Source organism: Pogona vitticeps, chromosome 14, assembly GCF_051106095.1.
Source record: "Pogona vitticeps strain Pit_001003342236 chromosome 14, PviZW2.1, whole genome shotgun sequence".
Lineage (NCBI taxonomy): Eukaryota > Metazoa > Chordata > Lepidosauria > Squamata > Agamidae > Pogona > Pogona vitticeps.
The window spans coordinates 10,470,600-10,494,727 of record NC_135796.1 but is presented as its reverse complement, the minus strand read 5'-3'; the positions used below and the strand labels follow the sequence as shown (position 1 = coordinate 10,494,727).

The following is a 24,128-nucleotide window of genomic DNA, read 5'->3' as shown; positions in this document are numbered from 1 at the left end:
GGAGTGAGCAACCAGTAGCCAGTCGTCGATGTATGGGAAGACGGCTATGCCCCTTGTTCTCAGGAAGGCCGCCACCGGGGCCATACACTTCGTAAAGACTCTGGGCGCGGTGGAAAGTCCAAAAGGCAGAGCGGAGAATTCGTAACATCTTGACCCCAGCGAGAAGCGCAGGAAGCGACGATGGTCGTGCCTGATATTTATGTGGAAGTAGGCGTCGCTGAGGTCTATGACGACGAACCAGTCGCCCTGTCGCAAGAGAGGCAGAATCCTTTCCAAGGTCACCATCCGGAAACGACGATAGGCAATGAATTTGTTGAGACGCCTGAGGTCCAAAATAGGACGGAAAGAGTCGTCCCGCTTCGTCACCAGAAAATATCTGGAGAAAAAACCAGGATTGGCAGGATTTGGAAACACCCTGGTTATTGCATGCTTGTGTAACAGGGTGGCTACTTCTTGCTTTAGAGGGTCGGATGGGGGGGTAAGAACTAGACGGGGAGGAGGCGTCTCCAAAAATTCTATCGCGTAACCGCGAGCGATGATAGAAAGGACCCATTTGTCTGAAGTGATGGTAAGCCAACTGGAGAGGAAAGGGGACAAGCGGGTGGCGTAGGAAGGAGAGAAAATGGCCGTAGAGCAGTCAAAGGCCCTGTTTATTCTTACGGTCGACCTTTTTGAAGGTGGCACGTGTCCTGTGTCGTTGGTCGTGTCTAGTGGTGTAGCCGGAAGAAGGAGAATACCTTTGCTTGTAGGGATAGGATTTCCCTGGCTGCATAGCCGGGGGAAAGGATGGGCGCTTCCAAGGGTAGCGTTGTTTGTAGAACGGTTGAGCAGCATAGGATCTGGCAGCCTTTTTAGCTTCATGGAGGCCCTTCAGGATCTCGTCCGTCTTGGGATCAAAAAGACCCGAGCCGTCAAAGGGAAGGTCAAGGATACGGGCCTTGGAGTCCTCAGGAATAGCTGCGGACTTGAGCCACGCCTGTCGCCTCATGGCAATACCCGTCATTAAATTACGGGATGCAGCATCCAAGATGTGACGAACCGTGACCCGTTCCTGACGAATGAGCTGTGATGCCTCCTGGTGAAGAGAGAGGCCTCTTGGTTGCAGCTCATCAGGTGCAGCCTGTAGGGATGGTAGAGCTAAATCCCATAAGTGTTGATGGTACGCCGCCATAGCGGCAACATAGTTGGCAGCTCGCACGATTAGAGACGAGAAGGCATATGAACGGCGACCAAATATGTCCATTTTCCTCCCATCCTTATTATTGGGGGATGCGGCTGATGCAGGCCGAAACTTAGACTGGGCGACGTCGACAATAAGGGAATTGGGAGCAGGGTGTTTTACCAGGAAATCCAGTTTAGATCCCTGAATCCGGTATAAGTTCTCGACCCGTCTGGACATTTGAGGGGTAGAACAAGGTTTGTCCCAAGGTTGCTTTAGGGTGCGCAACAGTGAAGGAATGAATGCTAGACGCATGGGTAGGTTCTGATCCTCATCAATATCGCCGTATACCTTGTCGGGGACCGCTTCAGGCGGGCGTTCGACAGGGAGTTCCAAAGCGGAGGCTATTCTATGTATCAGTTGGGAATAGCTAGGGAAGTCGGCCGCAGGAGAAACCGGGTTCTTATCAATGATGGCAGAGTCCGGAGTGTTATCATTAGGAGCCGAAGTATCCGAAAAAGAGCATTCGGAGGAGGAGTCCTCGGGATAATCAGAAGGGAGGGGCGGGGGGAGCGGGAGTTCCGGCATGGGAAAAACGGGGGCCGGTATCGACTTGTCTCTGCGTTTAGAGCGCTTCTTGCCCCTCGGTCCGGTGTCGGTACCGTGCTCGGTACCGTGTCCTGTACCGTGCCCGGTATCGGGATCGGTATCGGTATCGGGGAGATCCAATTGAAAAGAGTCCGAGTCAGAGGAAACGTGGCGGCGCTTCTTCTTTCGCGGTTTCGGCGGTACCGTGTCGCGATGCCGCTTCGGTTTAGGTGGCGGTGCGTCGGTACCGAGAGGCGCGGTACCGATTCCGGTATCGGTGGTGGTACGACGTGGTATACCGGTCGGTATGGTCTGTTGCTCTGCCTTCCGTGAGGAGGGTCCTCCCGGTATCGGCTTAGAACCCTTGACTCCGATATCGTGAGGGGACGGTACCGAGTGGGCGTGTCGTCGTCTACCCCTATCGGTATCGCGGGCCGACGGTACCGACGGTACCGAAGAGACGGAGGAGACCGACGAGGAGGATGAGGAGTCGGATGAGGAACTCCGCGTAGCGAGGCTGTAAAGGAGCCGCGGGTCATAGAGCTTTTGCATCTGTTTCCGCCATTTTCTCAAATAGCTCTTGGAAAGCTTGAGCGGAGCGGTTTTGTCTTCCATAGCCTCCTGCCTCTTACGTTTCTTGGGGCGAGAATGTCGAGCCCCGTGGGGGGAGACCTTCGGTCCCGAGGGGCTCGGAGACCGGGAATCTCTAGAGGCTGTTTCCAAATGCTTCGTCTTGGCTCTCTTCTTCCTAGGGGATGGGAAGAAGGGTGTATCCGGCGTATCGGTCGGTAGTGGCAAGGATGGTGGAGAAGAAGCTACCGACGACGCTTGGGAGTGAATCTCAATAGGAGATTGCGGAGTAAGAGCAGGCAGGGAAGGCGACGGTTGGAGCTGAGGCGTGGCCGCCGGAGACGGCGGGGGAGGAATGGCGGCCGTGGCCTGGCTCTTAGGAGGCTTAGATTTTTTAGAAACCTTCTGGGTAGACGTAGCTGACTTGCCATTAGCCCTAGTTTTAGGGCCAGGTGCAGGAGCTGAATCTGCAGGCGCAGAGGACGCTGCCATAGCAGGTGCGGTGAGGGATTTCTCCCAGAGCGCTGCCCTGAGACGTTGCTCTCGAAGCCTTAAGCCTTGCCGGGTAAAACGTTCACAATGGCGACAAGTCTGGGGGATATGGGACTCCCCAAGACAAAATAAACAGTAACGATGGCCGTCTGTGGAAGGGATCTTTTTAGAACAGGCGGCACAGCTTTTAAAAGTAACTTTAGGTGAAGATGGTGCCTTGGAGGCCATAAAAGAGAAAAAGGCGGGAAAACAGTCCAAGAAATAAGGGGGGAAAAAAAGGGGTAGGGGAGCGAGGGGAGCCCTCAAAAACAGTCCAAAAACTCCCCTAATAATAAAATGAAGTAAGTACTTCCCTTGAAGCAAGAATGCGGAGTCCAAAACTCAGGAATCTTCAGATCTTTCCAAACTTTCACGGAGCTCTAGCTAGGAGACCTAACTGCAGCAGCGGAAAAAATGGAACTGAATGGCTGTTAGGGCGGGCGGACCATGAGGTCCTGGGGGGGCGGAGCCAAAAGTGTTACTTTAAGCTCTAGAATGTTCCGAGACCTTCTGCGCAAGCGCAGATTAACCCATTAGTGTGATTTCACAGAGTCCACGAAGAAGAACCAAATACTGCAGCCTGCCGGATAGATAGCTCAATGGCTTAGGAACCAGGGGCTGGGAGATTGATTCCCCCACTGTGCCTCTCTCATACGGGCTGGACTCGATAATCAATCATCAATCGGGTCTATTCCAGCTCTACAGTTCTGTTGCTGCTGTTATGGCTACTATCATCATTCCACCTCCTCCAGATTTAAAAACAAAACAAAACCCACAACTTTAACTAGCAAGTCCATTTTAACAACAATGTTCTTGGTTTCCCTTTATGACAACAGAGTGCTACTTTTATGACTTGAAAAAATCCAAACAGTTCTGATCATGAGCACAAAAATTTACGTGCAACCCTTCCAAGCCGAGATGCAGTATTGCTTCCCTGTTATGCCCCTTGGCGAAGGGCTTTTGCCTTCTCTCCTGCAGTGGGGTCAGAGTTTATAAGGTTAAAGCCTCAGGAGTTTCTAAACATCGTGGGCATGATCTCATCTACCACCCTCTCAAACACCCCTGGTTCCTCGTGAGTTGAGCTGTAACCCTCCTAACAGGGGCAAAAGGATATTCTTAGGAACAGGATATTGTTGCCAGTGATCCCGGGTATAATGCAAAGCATCTGAGAGCAGTTTGGCTTTGAATGGGCAATTAAGAGCTATTAACTTTACAAAAGACCCGCTCTTCGTTTATTGATATCCATCGGCCTGCATGTTCGGGAAAACCTCTTATGGGGCAGGGTGGCTATGGGGACTGGCAAGATCCCTGTCATGGGAAGGGTGGGACTTACCAAAAAGCTGGATGGCTGCGTTTCTCATGGCCCAGCTTGGGGAGCTGAGCGCCTTGAGAAACAACACCGCCATGGGTGGGATGTGCTGGCGCAGGGCTGTTCCAAGCCCGGAACCGCGAACCAAGGTTTGCAACACATGCACGGCTGAAACCTACGCAAGGGAAAACAGAGAGATCATTTTGCGGGAGCCCTCTGATTCCAAGGACATTCACACAACACTTGCTGAATCTGACCCAAACAGACCCAAATGGCCTGGGGAACGGAGGAAGGCCCTGTTTGAAAAAGGTAATTCACTGGCGGGGCTGGAGGGGGAGGTTCCGTAGACGAGCCACAACAGGAGCAGCAGAAGCTGGCAAAAGTCTGGTCAAGTCAGTGGTAAATAAACTGCAAGGCGTAGCAGGAGGAGTTTTGGGAACAGGGCTTGCCTTCCCTTCCAAGACGTAGAGCAGGAGTGTGTGTGTGTCGATTGGTGGCCTATGGGCCACGTGCCCCCTTGGGACCAACCCCCGTCTCCTTATAAAAGTTCTGACAAAAAAAAAATCGGCCACGGCTTCCCGGACATTTCTGAGATCAGTGATTTTGCACCGAAAAAAGGTGCATGCTTCCTTGCGCCCTGTTTTTCATGCCTTAATGAAAACAGAAGTAGACTTCTGCTCACACCCAGTTTTGTCTTTTGGAGGCGATGATGAATTCTTCGATGGGTTTGGGGAGTTTAAAAGCTTGTCCCTGGACGTCTGGCATCTGTCCAGCTCTACAGGACAGACCTCCTCACTTCTCCTCTTCCTCCTCTGTGCTGAAGACCCAAAAGCACCAGGACTGGCATCAGCAGTCAGATTCCCAGCAGATGCCCGGGGGTGCCCTCCTCTCACCCTCTGCCAGCCCTTTTCTATGGTCTACTCTGCCAGATTTCAGCCACACCATTCAAGACAAGGTACAGCGTGGCTCCTGAGCAGTGTTTCGTCCAGGCAATGCCCCAACTCAAACTTGCTTCGCTTCTACAAGGTGTCTACAGGGTTTTATGGATGGCGATCCACATCGGTCCAAAGTGAATTGGGCCATGTGGTTGGGAGAAGGAATTCCTTCACTTTGGGGCTGCAAAGAAGAAATAATGTCCTTTTTTATTTACAATCCTATCACTAAATCTCTGCACGTTACGTGTGTAAATATGCACACGCACACAAAATTCTGGAGATTCACCATTCAACGGATGAACTGTGCTAAGTTCCACAAAAGTCTGAACTATGATACATGTTCTAGTTTCTCAGCAGAACCTGAAAACTTTATTTTGTGACAAATACATTTAATCAATCCTAAAGTCACTTAAAACAGGCAAAATAAATAAATAAATGGATTCATTTTGAATATGGTGCTGGAAGAGAGCTTTAAGGAAACCTTGGGGCTGTCAGAAAAATGAACACGTGCTTCCTAGAGCAAATCACGGCTCTGAACTATCTCTTAAGGTAAAAATATTTATTTATTTAAAGTATTTTAGCCTGCCTTTCTCTTTAAAAAAGAACCTAAGATTGAAGCTGAGGCTGTCCTGCTTTGGGCATATCATGAGAAGGCAGGATTCTCTGGAAAAAAAGCATTAATGCAGGGAAAGGTGGAAGGCAGCAGGAAAAGAGGAAGACCAAAATATGAGATGGACGAGCTCCCTAAAGGAAGCCACAGGGTTGAGTCTGCAACAACTGAGCAGGGGCTGTTGAGGACGGGACATTCTGGAAATGGCTCATTCATAGGGTCGCCATAGGTTGGAGGCATCTTGATGGCACATAACAACCACAAAGCCACTTATAATTCAGCTGCAGCACAATGATGTTTGGTTACAGAGCATCATCCTCTAGCACTACTCAGCTTCAGCCTGTCACAAGATTCATTTTTCTGAAGAGGAAAACTTCCCGAACCTTGCTCTTAAGTTACTTAAGTTACTTCCTTGGCAAGACATCCCAACAAAAACGCAGGCCGTTCCAGGCAAGCGGTTCTGTCCCCCCTTACCTGTGGCAAGTCCACCGTCTGGTCCCAGTCCTGGGGAAGGGGCTCATTGGCCAAGGCCAGTAACGTCTGAATGCAACCAGCCAGAAGAGGCCGTGATTTAGCCGGGTCCTCTCCAGCCACGATGCAGAGAAAAAGCATCGGGAAACCAGCCGCCCGGCGAGTAATGGAACAGCTTCTGGGGCTACTTAATAAAGTCAAGCCCTAAGTGGGGGGTAAAAAAGAAAAGGAAAGTGGAAAAGAGAAGCAAAGTAGGTCGCTAAAACTGTTAAAGGTGTGTTTGTGTGTGCTTTGATTTCAGCTCCCAAAAAGCTCGTTCGGGACTCTCGACGTCGTATGCATGATATCAGGTGAGCCCATGTTTGGGAATCAGTGGGCTGGTGTTAAATTCAAACCAACAGGGAGCAAAAGCTGACATTTAACATAGGAACAAACGGAGCCAGCTATTTGAGAAGGTGTGTAAGCATCCCAGGGCTTCTTGCTCTTACCGTACCAGCCATCGGCAGGATACATCCCTCAGAATTAAAGACTGGGACGGTGCCCTGTGATGGAAAGGACTTTTAACCAAACACGCGCATGAACCTCCTCTACATACGGATCCAAGGTGGGTTATAAAATGATTGAGAAACCAACATCATTGCATACTAAAATAAAACTGAACATGTAATCATCGTCATCTTAGAACTACAGAGCTGGAAGGGGCCCCCTGGATCCTTGAGACCAGTCGCTGCCACAGAGGCACAGTGGGGGAATCGAACTCCCAACTCCAGCAAAAGAGCCCCATCCTAAAACAATTTAAACCTTTCTCTTCCCAGTGAAAACTACCCCACAAAGTCCTCATTAGACCTGGTATGTGCACCATGGCCCTAGCCAGTCTCTTTCCCTTGCTAGCCGAGGATGATAGGCACTATGGTCAACCATATCTGGAATCCATATCTGGTCGAGCAAGGTTAGAGCCCCCCCGCCCCTGCTTCCACGTCCCCTCCACTTGTATATTTGTAAATCCGTGGAACGGTGCCAAAATGACCCAAAGGATGGTTCCCACATTAGACGCTCAGCCCGGGGAGCACGGCTCGCTTTGAAAATTTATCCTTTTTTTTTTGGACTACAATTCCCAGAATCCTCAACCAGCATTTGCCTGGTTGGATGAGGAACCCTGGGCATTGCCATCCAAAGAGGCAACTCTACCGACCTTTGGGGGTTGCCTAAGACCGCATTCACGCATGCACCACAATGGGGGAAGGTAATACCTGTGCTAACATCGCCTTTGGTATAGCTTGCAGCTCCGGGTCCGGATGTCTGAGCAAAGTGGTGCAAAACTTGGTGAATCCTAGACTGCAGCCCTCCACAGCTCCCTAGAGAGAAAGAGAGAGATTGAGATCCTGTGCCATCCTCGTCAGGGATCTTGCCTTCCCTGATGAAGATAGGGCAGAAGATTGCCATCAAAAGCTCGGATGATCTAAACCAGTGGTCCCCAACCTTTTTAACACTGTGGACCGGTTGGGAAAGGTGGGGCACTCCCACTCACACGCATGTGCAAATGGGCAGGTGCATGCTTGCTCGTGCACTCGTGTGTATGCACAAAGGAGTGGCAGGGTGCTTGCGTGGCTGTGCGCACACTCATGTGCATGCACAAAGGGCAGGGGCGCTCATGCGCATGCACGAATGGGTGTGCGTGCACTCACATGGCTGTGCGTGCACTCACATGGGAGTGTGCACACTTGCATGCATGCACAAAGGGCGGGAGCACTCGGGGGCACTTGCGCACATGCTCAAAGGGGTGGAAGCACTCGTGCAGGCACACGTGCCCTCGGGTGCATGCGCAAAGGGGCTGCATGGGGGGGAGTGCATGTGGGATAGGTGGGAGACCTGCCTCTGTGGCCCAGTCTGGCCCAGGCCATGGACCGGCACAGGGCCGCAGACCGGGGGTTGGGGACCCCTGATCTAAACAATAAAGATTTATTGACACGGCTGGAACCCCGTGAGCTGTTGAGGCAGCTTCTTTTTATCTCCAGCAGAAGAAGCCTGTCCAAATGCAATCCTCAACTTTCAGGGCAGAAAAAATAATAATCTGGACTGGCCTCGAGATAAAGGATGGGCAGGAGGAGGGTCTCAAAGTAAGTTTCAGAAAACAAGCGGGTCGCTGAATGGGAAGCGGGTCTTACCCAGTGCCGGCACTTGAGCAAAATATTCTGGAACACTTCGGCGGCTGTGTTGAGAATGTGGATCGGCAGGAGAGGCCCACAGCCTGCAGGTGGCGCTAGAGGAAGGAAGGTCTCCACTAGGCCTCCGAAGAGCAGCCCAATTTCCTTGAAGTTAAAAGCAGATTTGAGGGTCAAATAAATAACGAAATCGTTGCTTCTGGCTTGTTCGAGCCGTGCCCAACGCCTCTAAGGCCCCCCCACCCCCCAGTGCTGTAATATTTCTCCTACAGGCAGTTTTTAGGGCATCAACTCACTCTCTACTATGACTCTCACCAGCCTGTCACTGTTTGGGGCGGTGATGTGAGCAACGGATATCCAATTAAAGCAATATCCTCCCTCCCACCCTAGCAAAACATTTGCTTTCTGGAAGAAAGAGACAATACCTCTCCCTTAGCTGGTATCAAGAAATGCACAGGAAATGGGGGGGGGGGAATAGGTCCCCCCCATCTACATCCAGTGGGCGGTACCCAAAGCTAGCTACCTTATTTCTATATATGACTCTCAGAGAAGTTAAATACATAAAGTCCCGGAAGTCTTTCCTCCAGGCCTTCATATAGTTTGAATACCATGTCACAGATATACTATTTATCATTGTAAAAGAACATATTCTACAGTCCTTTTTTTTCCAGTTTTCTTGCGGGGGGAAAATGGCTTTGGAAAAAAATGGAAACACCCCCCCCCCCCAATTTTTACTGGATTTTTCTGTCCGTCCCCCCCCCCCCTTTCCATCTTTATATATGAGACAGGATACAAAGCATCCTTCTTCGTCTTGGTAGTGAAATTGTAAGCAGAAAAATGCCTAGCTGAAAATTCATGCTACTTCATGATCTGCAGAACCTGCGGATGCCCGAGGGAAGCGTGTCCCTCTTGCCCAAGGTGAGGGCTGGTCCCAATGGGAACCTTTCAGAGTCAGTTCTACACAACCGCTTTGTATGTTGTTTTGTGCTATCAAGTTTCTTAGGTATGTACAGTAGGGAAACATCCCATCCCCCACCCCCCGTATCTGTAGGATCAGCCTCTGCTGATTCGCTTATCCACGGTCTGAAAATATTAAAAATATAAAGAAAAAAATCCTAGAACTATATATTTCTAAAGTTTGCATTGGGGGGAGGTTTCCTACCGTGTGTTATTGTTTTTTATACTTGATATTTTTTTAAATGTGATGCTCTTGTGTGTGTGTGTGTGTGTGTGTGTGTGTGTGTGTGTGTGTGTGTGTGTGTGTGTGCGTGCGTGCGTGTGCGTGTGTTCGCGCGCGCACGTGGCAAGGTATAAAGAGTTGAAGGAAAAACAGCTGTGAGATCCATTCATGGGTGCAGTACCACACATTTTCATGGGCATGAAAAAGTTATCTGCTTGCGTTGAGCATAGGTTAGACATTTAAGTACGGCCACCGGAGACAAATTTCCCATCCAGCTGACAACAGCTGGATTTAGTGATGAAGCTTGTAAGTGGGAAGTGGCTTGACTCCAACCACCCCACCTTAGAGGCAACCAGCCTTTCTTTTAGCTGTTCAGGAAAGGTCTGGAGGAAGTGAGAAGACCTTATAAAATTCTTTGTTAAGTAAATTCCTTTAGGGTAAGCATTTGAATCCACCGAGCGGATCAGACTTTAGGTTAAGACAGGAGGGTGGAAGGACAGAGATCGGCAGCGGGTATGGGGGGAAAGTCAGCTTTTAGATGACGAGTCCCAGAACTCCACAGGCAGCATGGGAATAGGGAGGATGGGATCCGTAGTTCAGTTCAACTCCTTTCCCGGAGCACAGCCGGAATCACTCACCTTTACTGAAACCCAGCAACAGGTGAGGACAAGACTGTGCTCCTCGGAGAGCAGGACCGAATCGTCCTCCTCCTGGGATCCCAGGTCTTTTCCCAGCCGGATGAGGCCGCCAATCGCATTCCCCATGTCTGCAAACGAAGGTGCGGCAGCTGCAATAAAATTGACAGAAGGGTTATGTAGCAGGACAGAAATGGAGGATGGATGCAAAACTTTTATACCTCCCTTCTCCACTGTCACTCTCGCAAGGAATTCCAGAAGATGGAAGGAGACAGAGACAAAGGAGGACCATTCTGCGAGATCTGTCCAATATCTTGCATTTTCCTCTTCCTTCCTCGTCCATTTTTCCTTTTGTGTCATACCATTTTTGATGAAAGGCTTGCAGAAAAGGGCTGTACTTTACTAAATGTACATAAACTGCTTTGAGAGTGCTCTCGGTTGATACAAATGCTTTCTCCAAGCAAATAGGACAGAATAGTGCCGCTATATTCCTGGGATCAGTACCTGCGCTTCAGTTATTTGCTGCCCAAAAATATTAAATAAAAAAACCCAGAAATATATGCTTCCAAGGTGTATTACCAGAACTAGAGGGAACCAGAGACTATAAGATTTGGCAACCGCGGGGATGGGCGGGCTTGGAAATTATTCCCCCCAAAGATACCAGGGTTCTACTGTACTTTTCATTTTAAAATGATCACAAATGCCATTTGGAAAAGTTTGCAATGGATAATTCAAGCTGGCAGAGAGAGGGCGCCAATATTTCATGCATTTTAGTTATTTTATTTTATTTTTAAATTTTTATTTCACAGTCATTTTGAGCCATCTTTAAGAATGAAACCTTTCCAAAGCTGCATATCAGTGCAGAATATGAAATTATGTTAAAAACTATGACAAACAAAATCCCAAATTTAAAAAAAGGGTGGATAATAAAGGAGGTCGCCATCGGGCCCAAAAGCTTCCTCCTGGTTTTATCAGCAATCATTAATAGAAGGAACATCTTCTACTCCCTCCCAGACTAACAGAGATTCTAAAAAAGATTTCCACTGATGCCTATGGAGGTTTTTAGAGCTTTATTGCAACTTACTGATATTTTACTTATTTATTTTAAAATATTTTTACCCCACTTTTCTCCTTGAAAAGGAACCAAGGCAGCTTACAAACAATGAAAGACAACATTTCAAGTTGAAAACAGTGACAGCGGTAGTTAACACCATTAAAAGACAGTATTTAAAACTATGAACAATGAATAAGGAGGCATCTCACATCATCAACAGGGAGTATGAAGGCAAAGATCAATAAGTATACAAACTTTAAAAAATCTCACTCTGAGAAATAGAACACACAGAAATGGAAGATAAAAATCCATCCAAATCAGTAATGCATAACAATCTACTGAAAAATCACACACACGTAGCTGGTTAGTGAGGGACGCATTTTTGGAGGTGGGCTTGCCTACAACCTATCCAGCTGTCGGGACTATCAAGATTTCCTCGGCCGGGCTTAACGATGGTGCAGGCAAGTGGCCTTTGACGGCCTGGCTCCTGGGTTGTTAATAGAGATGGGCGTGAACTGAACGACGAACTGGAAATAAACACAAACTGCGTTGGTTTGTGGTTCGGTTCGTGCAACCTGTTTTCCAAAAACAAAATGGAGCACCAAACTTTTTTCCCTGCTTGGGGCTTCCTCTTGCTTCGGCAAAAGGGATGGCCTGCCCGCCCGTCCCCTACATCCCGGTCGCACACCCCCACCTGGCCCCGCCACCTCCTCCTCTTCCTCCTCCACCACCACCATCTTCAGAGATAGTGGGCCATCTTCTCTTCTGCTGTCTCTGAAGATAACGGCGGTAGAGGTGGCAGGACCAGAAAAGGAGGCCATGAAGAAGTGGGTGTGTGGGTGGCCGAGGGGGCAGAGGTGGTAGGTTTCCCTCCCCACAAGCACAAACCAGAAAACCACACCGCGAACCGGTTTGTTATTCCAAAAGTTCGGGGCTGGTTCGTGGGTAGCCACGAAACACGAATCGCTGCAAACTGCCAGTTTTCCAGTCTGCGCCCATCTCTAGTGGTTATTCTTCCATCCCACTTCAGTCTCACCTTGTTGGTCCAAGCCTGAGGACTCTTTGTTCTGCAGCACTCCCAGAAGAAAGCTGCAGATATCCCTCAAAGCGTCCACCAGGCCACTAAGGAATAATTGCCAGCGATGCACTTGCTGCTCCCTCAGCATAGAGGCTGCCACCTCGGGGACCTCAAGGAGGCATCGACGGAGGGCAGAAATCACACCTAACGGGAGAGGGAAAAACCCACCGTCACTCTCAAGCAGTGAACTTTTTAGAAGCACAATTCCTGTTCCCAACCTCTCTCTCTCTCTCTGAGGGTGGAAAGAAAAAGGTTGTCAAGAAAACAAAGCACCAAACCCTAAATTTTCGTCAACCAGCGAATAAACAATCCCCAACATTTGTAAGAAACTAAGGTTGATCTCAGAATACAAGCAAGGTGTTAGCTATGACTTATACAGCCCTGAATGGTTTGGGACTCCAGTTATCTGTTGTCGGGGGGGGGGGGGAGGCTCTCTCCAAAAATATCTGCCTGGTCAACCCACACATCAAGGTCCTCGTGACGGAGGGAGCCTGCCTCGAGGGAAGTAAACAAAACCCTCGTGAGAAATTGGGCGTTTTCATAGGTGGCACTATCATGGTGGAATTATTTCCCCTGAGAGATTAGATAGCCCGCCCTGCTCCCTTTTCAGTTGTTTTTCTTTCAAAAAAACAACTAAAGACAGAATTGTTTAGGGAGGCCAATGGCAACCTTCAATGTTAATTTTTTATGCCCCATTTCTGTGGTTTGGATTTGATGGTGTTTTATTATATGTTATTGATTGCTTGGATATACTGTATTATATATCTGTTTATTCTGCTATGATTCTGTAATTTGGTTCTCGTTATTAATGACAGGGATCCGTTGTGGGTCGGCGTTTTTTTCTCTGTTTAATATAATCCTATACTTTTTTGTTGTTTTTATATATATATTTAATTTTGTTTTTATATATATTAAATTTGTTTGTATATTCATGCTATTTTTGGAAGCTGCCTACAGTTGTGTCTTGTCCACTAAATGGGTGGGGTGTAAGTCAAAGCCAATAAAAATAAATAAATGTGATTAGGTTATAGAGAGTATTTCCTTTGACCAATTTTAAATTGGGTGGTACAGCTTGATTTACATTATATAAACTGCCCCAAGCAGTGATTTGACTAAGTCGAGCAATCTAGAAGCCTTATAAATAGCCAAGGTTAAATAACTCCTTAATAATTTTTTACTATATTTGTGATGTGGGGTTTTAGAGTTTAGAAAATTTGTGTATTTTTCTTCCTTTTTTTAGCGATGGGGAATGGATATGCAGTGGTGCCCCGCATAGCGACGTTAATCCGTTCCAGGATTAACGTCGCTATCCGGATTCATCACTATGCGGGGGGAGGGACCCCACTGGAATGCATTAAACTCCGTTTAATGCGTTCCTATTGGGGAAAAACCCACCGCTATGCGGGGAATCCTCCATCCGGTCGCCATTTTCGCCGCCTGGTAAGCGAGGGCAGGGCGCGAAAACGCTGCGGGCGGCCATTTTCTGCACCCGGCGGCCATTTTGAAACTGACAATCAGCTGTTCCCAAAACATCGCAATGCGAAGATCGGTAAGCGAAATGCTTACCGAACATCGCAATGCGATGTTTTGCCTATTAAAACATTGCAATGCGATCGCATTAGCGATCGCAAAAAACACGTCGCTATGCAGATTTGTCGTTAAACAGTGCACTCATTAAGCGAGGCACCACTGTATTTTGGATACTCCCATTTGAATACACTTCTCATTCATATTGGCAGCAATATTTTGTGTTCTTACACACACACACACACACACACACAGGCACGCGTGCGCGCACACACAGAGACCTCCAAAGTACTGACCATGTATTGGTGTTGTGTGAGCTGCTTTTAGCAAATCCTCGCAAGCCAAAGAAAAATGTCTGTGCAGCAAACTGAGGAGATGCTCCAGGAAATATAGGCAGTGAGACTGTTCAGACACCCCTTCTTTTGCCGCTGGCAACACTTGCTTTAAAATACTGTTGTCCGACCTGGTGAAGGAAGAGTTGTAGTAACAGCGGCAAGAAGAATATGAACAGCTTCTTTCCCCACCCTTGAGTGGATCAAGTAATTATTACAATGTGATATCTGGGAAAAGAAACTCATATTGTGTCTATCTTGCATCATTATAGCAAACTGATAACACTTTGACTGCCCCGGTGCCATCTTTTGGAAATCTGGGATGTATAGTTTGATCAACTGCTTAGAATTAGGAACGTGCTGATTGGTGGGTTTTTTTTTTTGACTACAACTACTAGCATTCCTCAGACGGGAATTTCCTGTTTGAGTTTTACTGCAGCGGCTTCAACTATAGGGGACAATTCTGAGCGGAAGACACCAATTTCGTGGGCAGTGGCAAATCTGTTCCTCATTCTGGTTTGAACTTCTAAGTATTGAACCAAGGTTCTGATTCCAAGTTAGGTATGGTAAAGGTAAAGGTTCCCCTTGACATTTAGTCCAGTCGTGTCCGACTCTAGGGTGCGGTGCTCATCCCCGTTTCCAAGCCGTAGAGCCAGTGTTAGTCCGAAGACAGTTTTTGTGGTCACATGGCCAGCGCGACTAGACATGGAATGCTGTTACCTTCCCACCGAGGTGGTCCCTATTTATCTACTTGCATTTTTACCTGCTTTGGAATGGCTAGATTGGCAGGGGGGTCTCTCCATCGCGTGGATTTGATCTTACGATGGCTGGTCTTCTGACCTTGCAGCACAGAGGCGTCAGTGGTTTAACCCGCAGCGCCACCACGTCCCTTAGGTAAGTTAGATATGAGAACCCGACAAATGCTACTTTCTACCAAAGGCAAAAATGCTCAAGAGAACAAGGAAGCAAGATCGTACTTCTGGAGAAGAGTTTTCATCAACATGGATCCGGCTTCAACTTCTTGAACCCGGGGGCTGCTCACAGCTTCGCCCGCCCTCTCAAACAGAGCTGCCGCAATGGACTCTGGGAAAGGCGACGGAAAGTACCGGACAAGCAGTTCTGAGGCCAGCTCACGGATCTGCAGGAGAAGAGAAGAGGGAGGCGCAAGGCAGGGCAGAGATGAGCAAAGACACGAAAGCAACGAAAAGGGTGTGTTCACCGTGGCAAGGGAGACCTAGAGCAGATGGCATGATCGCAGCCCCTGGTTTCAGCTACTAGGTGAAGCAGATGGCAAGTTTTCAGAAAGAGGTCCCTGGTGTTCCTTTACCAATAAAATGTCACTTTCTACAGAATAAGGCTTCAAAGGGAAGGTAAAGGTAAAGGTTCCCCTTGACAATTTTTGTCTAGTCGTGTTCGACTCTAGGAGGCGGTGCTCATCCCCATTTCTAAGCCATAGAGCCAACATTTTGTCCGAAGACAATCATCCATGGTCACATGGCCTTAGACTTAGACACGGAACGCTGTTACCTTCCCACCGAGGTGGTCCCTATTTATCTACTCGCATTTGCATGCTTTCGAACTGCTAGGTTAGCGGGAGCTGGGACAAGCGACGGGCGCTCACTCTGTCGCATGGATTCGATCTTACGACTGCTTGGTCTTCTGACCCTGCAGCACAGGCTTCTGTGGTTTAGCCCGCAGGGCCACCACATCCCTTCTCGAAGGGAAAGAAACCCATTAAAAAGGTCTAGATATGAATCAGGGAGTCTTAAGTCATTACCAAGTCTTAATGTCTTGGAAATATCACAGTGACACACAATTTGCCACTTTTGTCTACTACACCAACCAACGTTTGACACTTTGTCCTCCTGTATCCCTGCATGGCCATGGGGCCATGCCTAATTAGTGATTGTCATAGGGTCTCACACACATCTAAGGAGGTGGACTTGATCCACCAAAGTGCACATTAAAATATAGCCATACATCTTTAAGGTGCAACAACGTTTTAGTCTCATATTTTTCTGCTTTTTTATTTTCTTGTCTGATCTGCTTCGAAAACTACAATCCTAAGCAATAGAAACCGACTGCGTCAACGCTTCTCAAGCTGAAGGATGTTGTGGGGCTCTAACTCCAAAATGCCCAGTCCAGACGTTTTATGAAAAACCTGGCTCCTTTCGCTGCTGGAAATACTGGCCACTCAGCTAATGTGGCAAAACAGTAGGATCCCCTTATCCGCGGGATCGGTATCCACGGATTCACTTATCTACATCTGAAAATATTAAAAGAAAAATATCCAAAATACATATTTCTAATGATGAAGCAGCCACTAGAGGAAGCAAGAGGCCACGCTACGTATAGAGCTCACTATTATAATAGCTTTTGCTATAATCTGCATTTTCCAGCATTCCAGAAGTGGAGTGGGGGCTTAGAACTGATTTCCCACAGATACAGGGGTCCAGCTGTACTGTTTGAGACCTGACGGCAGAGCAAGGTGTGCATCTTAGGAAATGAGCAGTCCCTGGTCCGGGGGGGGGGGGGCTTTCTGTGGAGCTCTCCAAGGTGCTGAAGGTATATCTCATCAAAACCCAGATAAGATAAACTTCCCGCTTGTGTCTGAGCGTACGGCGGAGGCCATTGATGAGATCAAACACAGCTTGCCCGTTCTACAAAACAAGCTGTCCACCTCAGCGGACACCCGATGCCATTCTCCCGACACAGTTCTCTTAACTGTCCATCCAGAAGGGTTTAATCCCAAGTGAGCACCGACCGTTTTTGCAGCCCTACTGAAAAAAAAAAAGGACTAGAATCGCTTTGTGGGAACCTCGAACTTGGATTTCAAACCTGTCCTCACGATGACTCTGAAGTGCAGCCCATAAAGCCTCTGTGGTTCTGGTTCTTGTGTCTAAAAAAAACACTCAGAAATCGCCCGGGGACAAGGTGTGGAGCCCTTACCTCGTTCGTACTGTCTAGCACGCAGCTCAGCAGTGTCATGGTGTGGCTCCTAGAGAAAAAGTCCCAGCAGCCCTTGCTTCTGGCCCAGTTGAGGAGGGCAGCCATATTGCCTGCAGACACAGACAGAGCAGGAAAGGGAGAGAAGAGAAAGGGGCCTAACCCTGGCCTAAATATAATGAGAATGAAACTGCTGTGAAGCACAAGAGGGAGCTGCAACGCAATGTTGCAGTGCAAAACTGCTTCAATTCAAGTGCTGGCCAGCCTGTCACCTCTTTCTGCAGGGCGTTTTCCATCCAACGCCGTCCACTTCCCCATTTGGCAAGCCCATTTTCTGGTCTTCCCTCAACAATGAGCAATTCATCCCCACTGAGCACGCAACAACTTCCATATCCCGGCCTTGGGTCCTATCTTCAAGATTTGCTGTGTTCCCTCGGGGTTCCCCGAAACCTGCCGATAACTGCCTTTTTTGCTTGCTATTTTTGTTATTTTAAAATCCACCCCTCCGAGAGTGACTTTGTTGTATCAGAATTAAGGCTGTTTTTAAAACTAGAAATCATTTTTAAACCATTCACTGGCTGAACTCCCGTAATAAGCAGCGCCGTTGAATCAATGGAACTTAGAGGACAAGAGTCACTCAATACTCCACTGATTGATTGATTGATTGATTGATTGATTGATTGATTGATTGATTGATTGATTGATTTGATTTGATTTATATCCCGCACATCTGGTCTGGTCGACCACTCTGGGCGGCTTCCAATAAGGTGTATATAGATTTAATGGACCTACTCTAGTTGTGACTTACTACAGGATCTCAGTCTCTAAATGGTTTAATTATAGCAATGAGTTAGTCACATAGTAAAACGGATCAACTCCTTTTCAATTTGCCATTATTCACTCCAAATCTTTAGGTCAGGGCTGACAATAAACTCAACTTGGCTGGATAGCTTGGTGGTTTAGGTCTCTTGACGGCAGAGCCAGACGTTGGGAGTTCGATTCCCCACTCTGCCTCCTGGGAGAAGAGCCAGCCCGTGTAGCCTTGGGCAAGCTGCTCAGTCCCAGAGCACCCCCTAGAGGAAGGGAAGGGTAAACCACTTCTGTGAAGTCTGTGTCTCAGTGGTTCCCCACCTTGGGTCCCCCAGATGCTCTTATATGAAAACTCTAAGTATCTACCGTATTTGTCCATGTATAAGATGATACTTTTGGCTAAAGTCTTTAGATTAAAAATTGAGGGTCGTCTTATACATGGAAGTAAGGAGAGGGAAAGGATCAAAGAGCTTTGATCCCTGCTTTCCCTGTTCACTTTCTTGAGAAGAATGTGGAGGGAGAAAGCAGGAATCATCAAAGCGCTTTGATTCCTGCTTTCCCCCTCCACTTGCTAAGCACCGCTTAGATTTCTTAATTTTGGGTTAGAAAAGTAGGGGGCGTCTTATACATGGAAGCATCTTATACAAGGAAAAATACGGTACGTCCATCCACTTGGGAACAGGCCATATGGATGGGATGCAAGAGCCAGGTCTCCAGTGGATACCCTCGGGCTGTGGAACTCCCTGCCAAAAGAAGCTAGGTTTGGAGAGTGTAAAATGACTCACGAGGAGGCTGCCCCTTCTTCCTCTCTGGACTCCACGAGTCTGTGCACGTCTCCAAGATGGCCGCCAGCAGAAGGAGGGAGGTCTTCTTCCGCTGGTAGTTGGGCCCCGAGGTCAGCGAGGCAACGCAGAGCTGCCACAGCCACTCAACAAAACCTATGCAAGGGGGGGCAATTTTTTTGGTGAGGACAGATGTCCGAAGCACTGCGATGAAGAGGTTGAGATCAGAAGTATTTTCAGGCTAGCATTAAACGGGAGGAGATCTAGACCTCACTGCCAAAAGACTGACAGGAAATGGTCTAAAATGAAGAGCAGCTGCTTCGGGCTGAGGTAGGGAAGGTGGATACCCCTAGGCGTCAATCAGGAGTAGCCCAAGAGATTTTGCTGCCTGAGGCCAAGGCCAACAATATCCTCACCTCTTCCCCTGATTCCACCTACACAAACAAACTGGACTGGCAGTTGAATTTTACCTCATGGTTGCTGAGGGGAGAGCAGCAGGGTAGTTTGGTGGCGAAGGACAGGTTATGGGGCACACAAGGCCCTGGTTCCCGACAGAGCAGCATGGCCGGCCGGCGTTGATCCTGACCCCCCCCCCCCCAGTATGTTCCACCTGAAATGGTTGCCTCAGGCTGCCTCATGGGCATGCGGACATTCCCTCTCAGGTCAAACAGTAGCTTCAGGAAGGGGGGGGCTTTCATCAGGAACAGAACAAGATTTTTTGCCCCTTTATAATTTCTGTTCAAAGCACAACCCACCTCCAAGGGTCTACGGACGGGAAAATAACTTTTCTCGGCTCACACAGCCAGATATCCAGCGATTCCCATGCCAGGCACAGCCTTGGCAATCCATCCTTAGAAACCCTCCATGATCAGAACTTGCCTTTAAGGACAGTCAAGTATTACAGTTAAAACAGAAGGAGTTGATCTCCTTCTCTGATAACGAGGACAACGAGAACCCACACTTCAAAGGGAACACAAAAACGGAGCAGAGCTATGCAGATTTGTGATTTTAAACTACAACTCCCCAAATTGCACCGGCAGCCTGGAACGCTGGGAGCGGTAGTCCCAAAAAGACTGGAACGAAATTACTTTATTGGTACACAGTTACATTTCAAAGGCATTTTGAAAGCCGTTTTTCAAGTCTGCAAGCTATTCCTTTTCAATGCTGACGGCTTCTCCGCTCAAAAAAAAGAATTAAGCAGTGTAGCCAGTAACATTTCTTTCTTCTCATTGAAATGGATAAGGGCAATGAATGGCTTTTCAAGCCGCATGAGTAATGAGAACGAATTAAACCGACAGCTAACATATTGTGCTCACGCTGGCTGGATAGCTCAGGGGTTTAGATCTCTGGCTGTGGAACCAGAGGGTTGGGAGTTCGATTCCCTCACTGTGCTTCTAGGGAGAAGGGTCCGCCTGTGTGGCCTTGGGCCAGCTGCACAGTCCCAGGATTCACCCAGAAGAAGAAAATGAATGGTCAACCACTTCTGAGTATTCTCTACCTTGAAAACCCTGAAAAAAAGGCTCACCATAAGTCAGAACTGGCTTGATGGGACTTGAACATTATTATTATATTGTGCTCCTGGACCATTCTTAAGACATAACTCTCAAAAGCTCTGTCCCTAAGCATGCAAAGTTGTGAAGGATAATCAACTCACCTACGGCTTGTTCCAGAGATGCTTCCAAATCCTTTCTGACTACAGTTGGTGTTTGTTGTCGGTTTGGGGTTTGGTGCTTCAGCACGGCCAGGGCGCTGTCCCGCAGCCGAACCAAAGCCTTCTTCACTGTGGCTTGGAGGAGCTGCCGGAAAGAGGAGGAATCGCAATTCAAGTTGAGTGGCAAAAACTCCTTCAGGAGTTGGACCTCCCTCTTGGACAAGGCCTGGTTGGTCCTGGGTGTCGAGCAGAGGAGGCCCAGCGCCGCCAGGCGGACGTGGTCTTCTTGAGAGAAAAGGCAGGCGGCCAGTCTTCCAAGGGTCTCGTCCTCCTCAGGCAAGGTCCCCACGAGGGCCTTGTGAACGTTCCACACCGTGACCCAGGCCCGGAGCTGAGAGGCATCCCTACCGCTAAAGCGTCCCGCCAGCAAAGCAGAAGAAGCCGGGAAAAGACGTACAGTCCAGACGAGGAGGTAGTTGCCCGCGTTGCTCTGGAGGAAAGAGTCGGGAGAGGTCAAGGCGCTGAAGAGGGTGGGCAGCCAAGGACGGGCCCATCTCTGAGCCAGCTCTTCCTCTGAGATGCCCTCTTGGCCCTCTGTCCAGCCTTTGCGCTGAAGCTGGAGGATGGTTTTGTACACATCTGAGGCGGCCGGACACAGGTGGTTGGTTGAAAGGCAGTTCAGGAGGTGCTGAGGGAGGTCTTGGTAGAGATCCAGAACCTTAGCCAAAAAAAAAAAAAAAAGATATGGGATGCCAACAGAATTAGAACCAAGGGTTCTTTGGTGGCAGATCTTTGCCGGAGCCTGGGAAAAAAGCGACTCTAGAAGCTGGAGGCCCCAGAATAGCCCCACCAGCATGGCCACTGAGAGTAGCGGAGATTAAGCCCCTTGTTGTGCCAGAATTGGGTAGCTTCATCCATGACCAGATGCGGACTCTTTAAAATTAGGAGCAAATTGCAACCGTGGTAACATCCTTTTCCCTAGGTCAGTGTAAGTGATGCAAGAATCCTCAGCCAAATAATAATAATAATAATAATAATAATAATAATAATAATAATAATAATAATAATAATAATAATAATAATAATAATAATAATAATAATAATAATAATAATAATAACAACAACAACAATAACAACAACAACAACAACAACAATAATAATAATAATAATAATAAAAAGAGCAACTGTTCTTTACCCAACCTACTTAATAGGAGGATTGAAGAAGAACACAGGTGCATTGTTAAATATTATAAACATACAGAATTGATGCTTTTGAATTGTGGTGCTGGCGGAGACTCTTGAGAGTCCCCTGGACTGCAAGGAGAACAAACCTATCCATTCTGAAGGAAATCAACCCTGAGTGCTCACTGGAAGGATAGATCCTGAAGCTGAGGTTCCAGTACTTTGGCCATCTCATGAGAAGAAGAGACTCCCTGGAAAATTTGCTCTGGTACACCGGGTCACATGACTGGTGTGCAATGGCAAATGCCTACGTTCACTTCTTAACTTGCAGCAATTCATAGTCGGGATTTATACTAATGTAGTTGCTCCATCAGGCATTTCTAGCAGGATTCTGGCCAGTGGGATTTAACAGTCAGCAAATGATTCCATAGGCTATTCTACTAGGGATTAAAAACTGGATTAAGAATCATAGAATCATGGAGTTGGAAAGGGATTATAAGGCCATCGAGTCCAACCCACTGATCAAGGCAGGAATCCAAGTCAAAGCAGATCTGATAGAGGGTGGCCCAATTTTCTGTTGAATGCCTCCAGGATTGGAACGCTCACCACCTCCTGAGGTCATCGGTTCCATTGTCGTACTGCTCTAACAGTTAAGATGTTTTTTCCGATATTCACCCTAAATCCGGCTTCCTGTAGCCTGAGTCCATTGTTGTGTGTCCTGCACTCTGGAAGGACCGAGAACAGATCCTGCCCCTCCTCTGTATGACAGCCTTTCAAATATTTGAAAAGTATCACCTCTCAGTCTTCTTTTCCCAAGGCTAGACATGCCCAGTTCTTTCAGCCTTTCCTCAGAGGGCTTGGTTTCAAATCCCTAGATCATCCTTGTTGCCCTCCTCTGAACCTGCTCCAGTTTGTTAGCATCCTTCTTAAAGTGCGGTGTCCAGAACTGGACACCGTAGTCCAGATGAGGCCTAATCAGTGCCAAATAAAAAGCAACTAGTACCACCACATGGTACCCATAGTGTGTTGATTCCCAGCCATTTATAAAGTACTAGAAGTTGAACACCTGCCCCAACACAGACACAGTCACAGAACCGCACAGAGGTTACCTTTCCAGGGCCCAGGTAGGGTAGAATGGAGGTGAGTGCGAAATACCGGGCCCGAGTCTGCCAAGCCATAAGGATGATTCTCTGTAGGAATTGTCCGTAAAGGGGTCTCTCCAGATCCTCAAACTGATCACATTCCAGACTGTAGATCTCCATGAGAAGCTCAAAGGAACTGCGGATGAAATCGGAAACCCCTTCCACCTGAATATGAGGTTTGGTGGAAAGTACAGTTATAAATATACTAAGTTATGAATCAGGCACAAGTGAGTATTTACAAGGTCTAGAACGTGACTGAAGAAATCCACAAATTATGAGCATTTCAGCTGATGAATCTATGGGTTATAGGTGAATATACTGGTTGCAGGGTAAACAAACCAAGGTTTTGAAGTTAGTGGCACATGTTTACAACAACGGGTTTCCAAATGAAGCTTAGAAAACCCTCCATTTTACTATTATTTATTGGTTTTCTTGTATTCAGTGTTTTTCTGGAATGCAGTTTTCCTGGCTCCTTGGGGCAGGGGTGGGGGTCCTATTGGACTCAGAAGGGGCTTTACCATTCATTCCTGTCTTCTGAGGGCGCCCCGGGATGACCATGAAGTTTGCCCAAGGCTACACAGGCTGGCTCTACTCAAAAGAGGCACAAGAGTGGGGAATCGCACTCCCAGCAATCTGCCCAAGAGTGTCAAAACTCCTTGCCAATCTGCTGCCAGTCACCCGGAGAACTCCCAGGAGATCCTGGCAATAATGGTTCTCCAGATATTGGTGGCAGCCCAGGATGCTGGGGCTCGGAACCCAGCAAAATCCCTCATTCATACCTCTAGCTGGAAAGGGCTGAAGCCAGATATTCCGATTCCTTCCCGCCCCACCCGCAAAATGTTGCTGTCAAGTCAAGTTTGACTTAGGGTCACCCTAGTCTCCCGATCCAACGTGCTGCCTTCTACATCACATTGCCTCTCCAGAATATAATGATCTGGGGAGTCAATCCAGCTCTTTGCCCCCACTTACAACAGCCCACCAAACCAATGCAATTTTTAAAATGATGATTATTGTTGTTTATTGCTTTGAGCAATATGATGCTCCATAGTATTAGAGCACTTTCTGGACAGTTGACAACATACCGTACATACTCGAGTATAAGCCGGCCCGAATATAAGATGAGGCACCCAATTTTACCACCAAAAACTGGGAAACCTTATTGACTCGAGTATAAGCCGAGGGTGGAAAAAGCAGCAGCTACTGGTAAATTTCAAAAATGAAAGTAGATACCAATAAAATTACATTAATTGAGGCATCAGTAGGTTAAATGTTTTTGAAGATACTGCCCTTCTGAGCTGCGAGACACACTTCACTGCCTGTAGAGGGAGGACTCATACTGGATGCTGTGCTTATCTACTGCTCTACTCCTGCGTAACAAGATGGAGAGAGATGGAGGAGGAAGGTGGGTACATAGAATATGCAGAAGGAGGAGGATGGGAGTGTCCTGGATGCGGAAATGCAGTGCACTTAACCC

At 47.9% G+C, this 24,128-nt stretch overlaps 2 protein-coding genes across 2 annotated transcripts in view; both read right to left on the bottom strand.

Moving 5' to 3' along the window:
• LOC144584783 (uncharacterized) overlaps positions 1-24,128 on the bottom strand; it is a 205,507-nt gene that overhangs the window by 160,078 nt on the left and 21,301 nt on the right. The gene's annotated exons all lie outside the window — the stretch shown is intronic.
• LOC110090736 (tRNA (32-2'-O)-methyltransferase regulator THADA) overlaps positions 1-24,128 on the bottom strand; it is a 55,115-nt gene that overhangs the window by 19,488 nt on the left and 11,499 nt on the right. Inside the window, exons 11-22 of the mRNA XM_072983133.2 lie at positions 22,622-22,819; positions 20,334-21,048; positions 18,683-18,835; positions 17,091-17,200; positions 15,119-15,279; positions 14,106-14,272; positions 12,241-12,426; positions 10,154-10,302; positions 8,339-8,482; positions 7,424-7,528; positions 6,177-6,377; positions 4,182-4,332 (exon numbers count right to left, since the gene is read on the bottom strand). Of these exons, the coding sequence (XP_072839234.2) occupies positions 4,182-4,332; positions 6,177-6,377; positions 7,424-7,528; positions 8,339-8,482; positions 10,154-10,302; positions 12,241-12,426; positions 14,106-14,272; positions 15,119-15,279; positions 17,091-17,200; positions 18,683-18,835; positions 20,334-21,048; positions 22,622-22,819 (2,440 nt within the window). The remainder of the gene's footprint in view (positions 1-4,181; positions 4,333-6,176; positions 6,378-7,423; positions 7,529-8,338; positions 8,483-10,153; positions 10,303-12,240; positions 12,427-14,105; positions 14,273-15,118; positions 15,280-17,090; positions 17,201-18,682; positions 18,836-20,333; positions 21,049-22,621; positions 22,820-24,128) is intronic.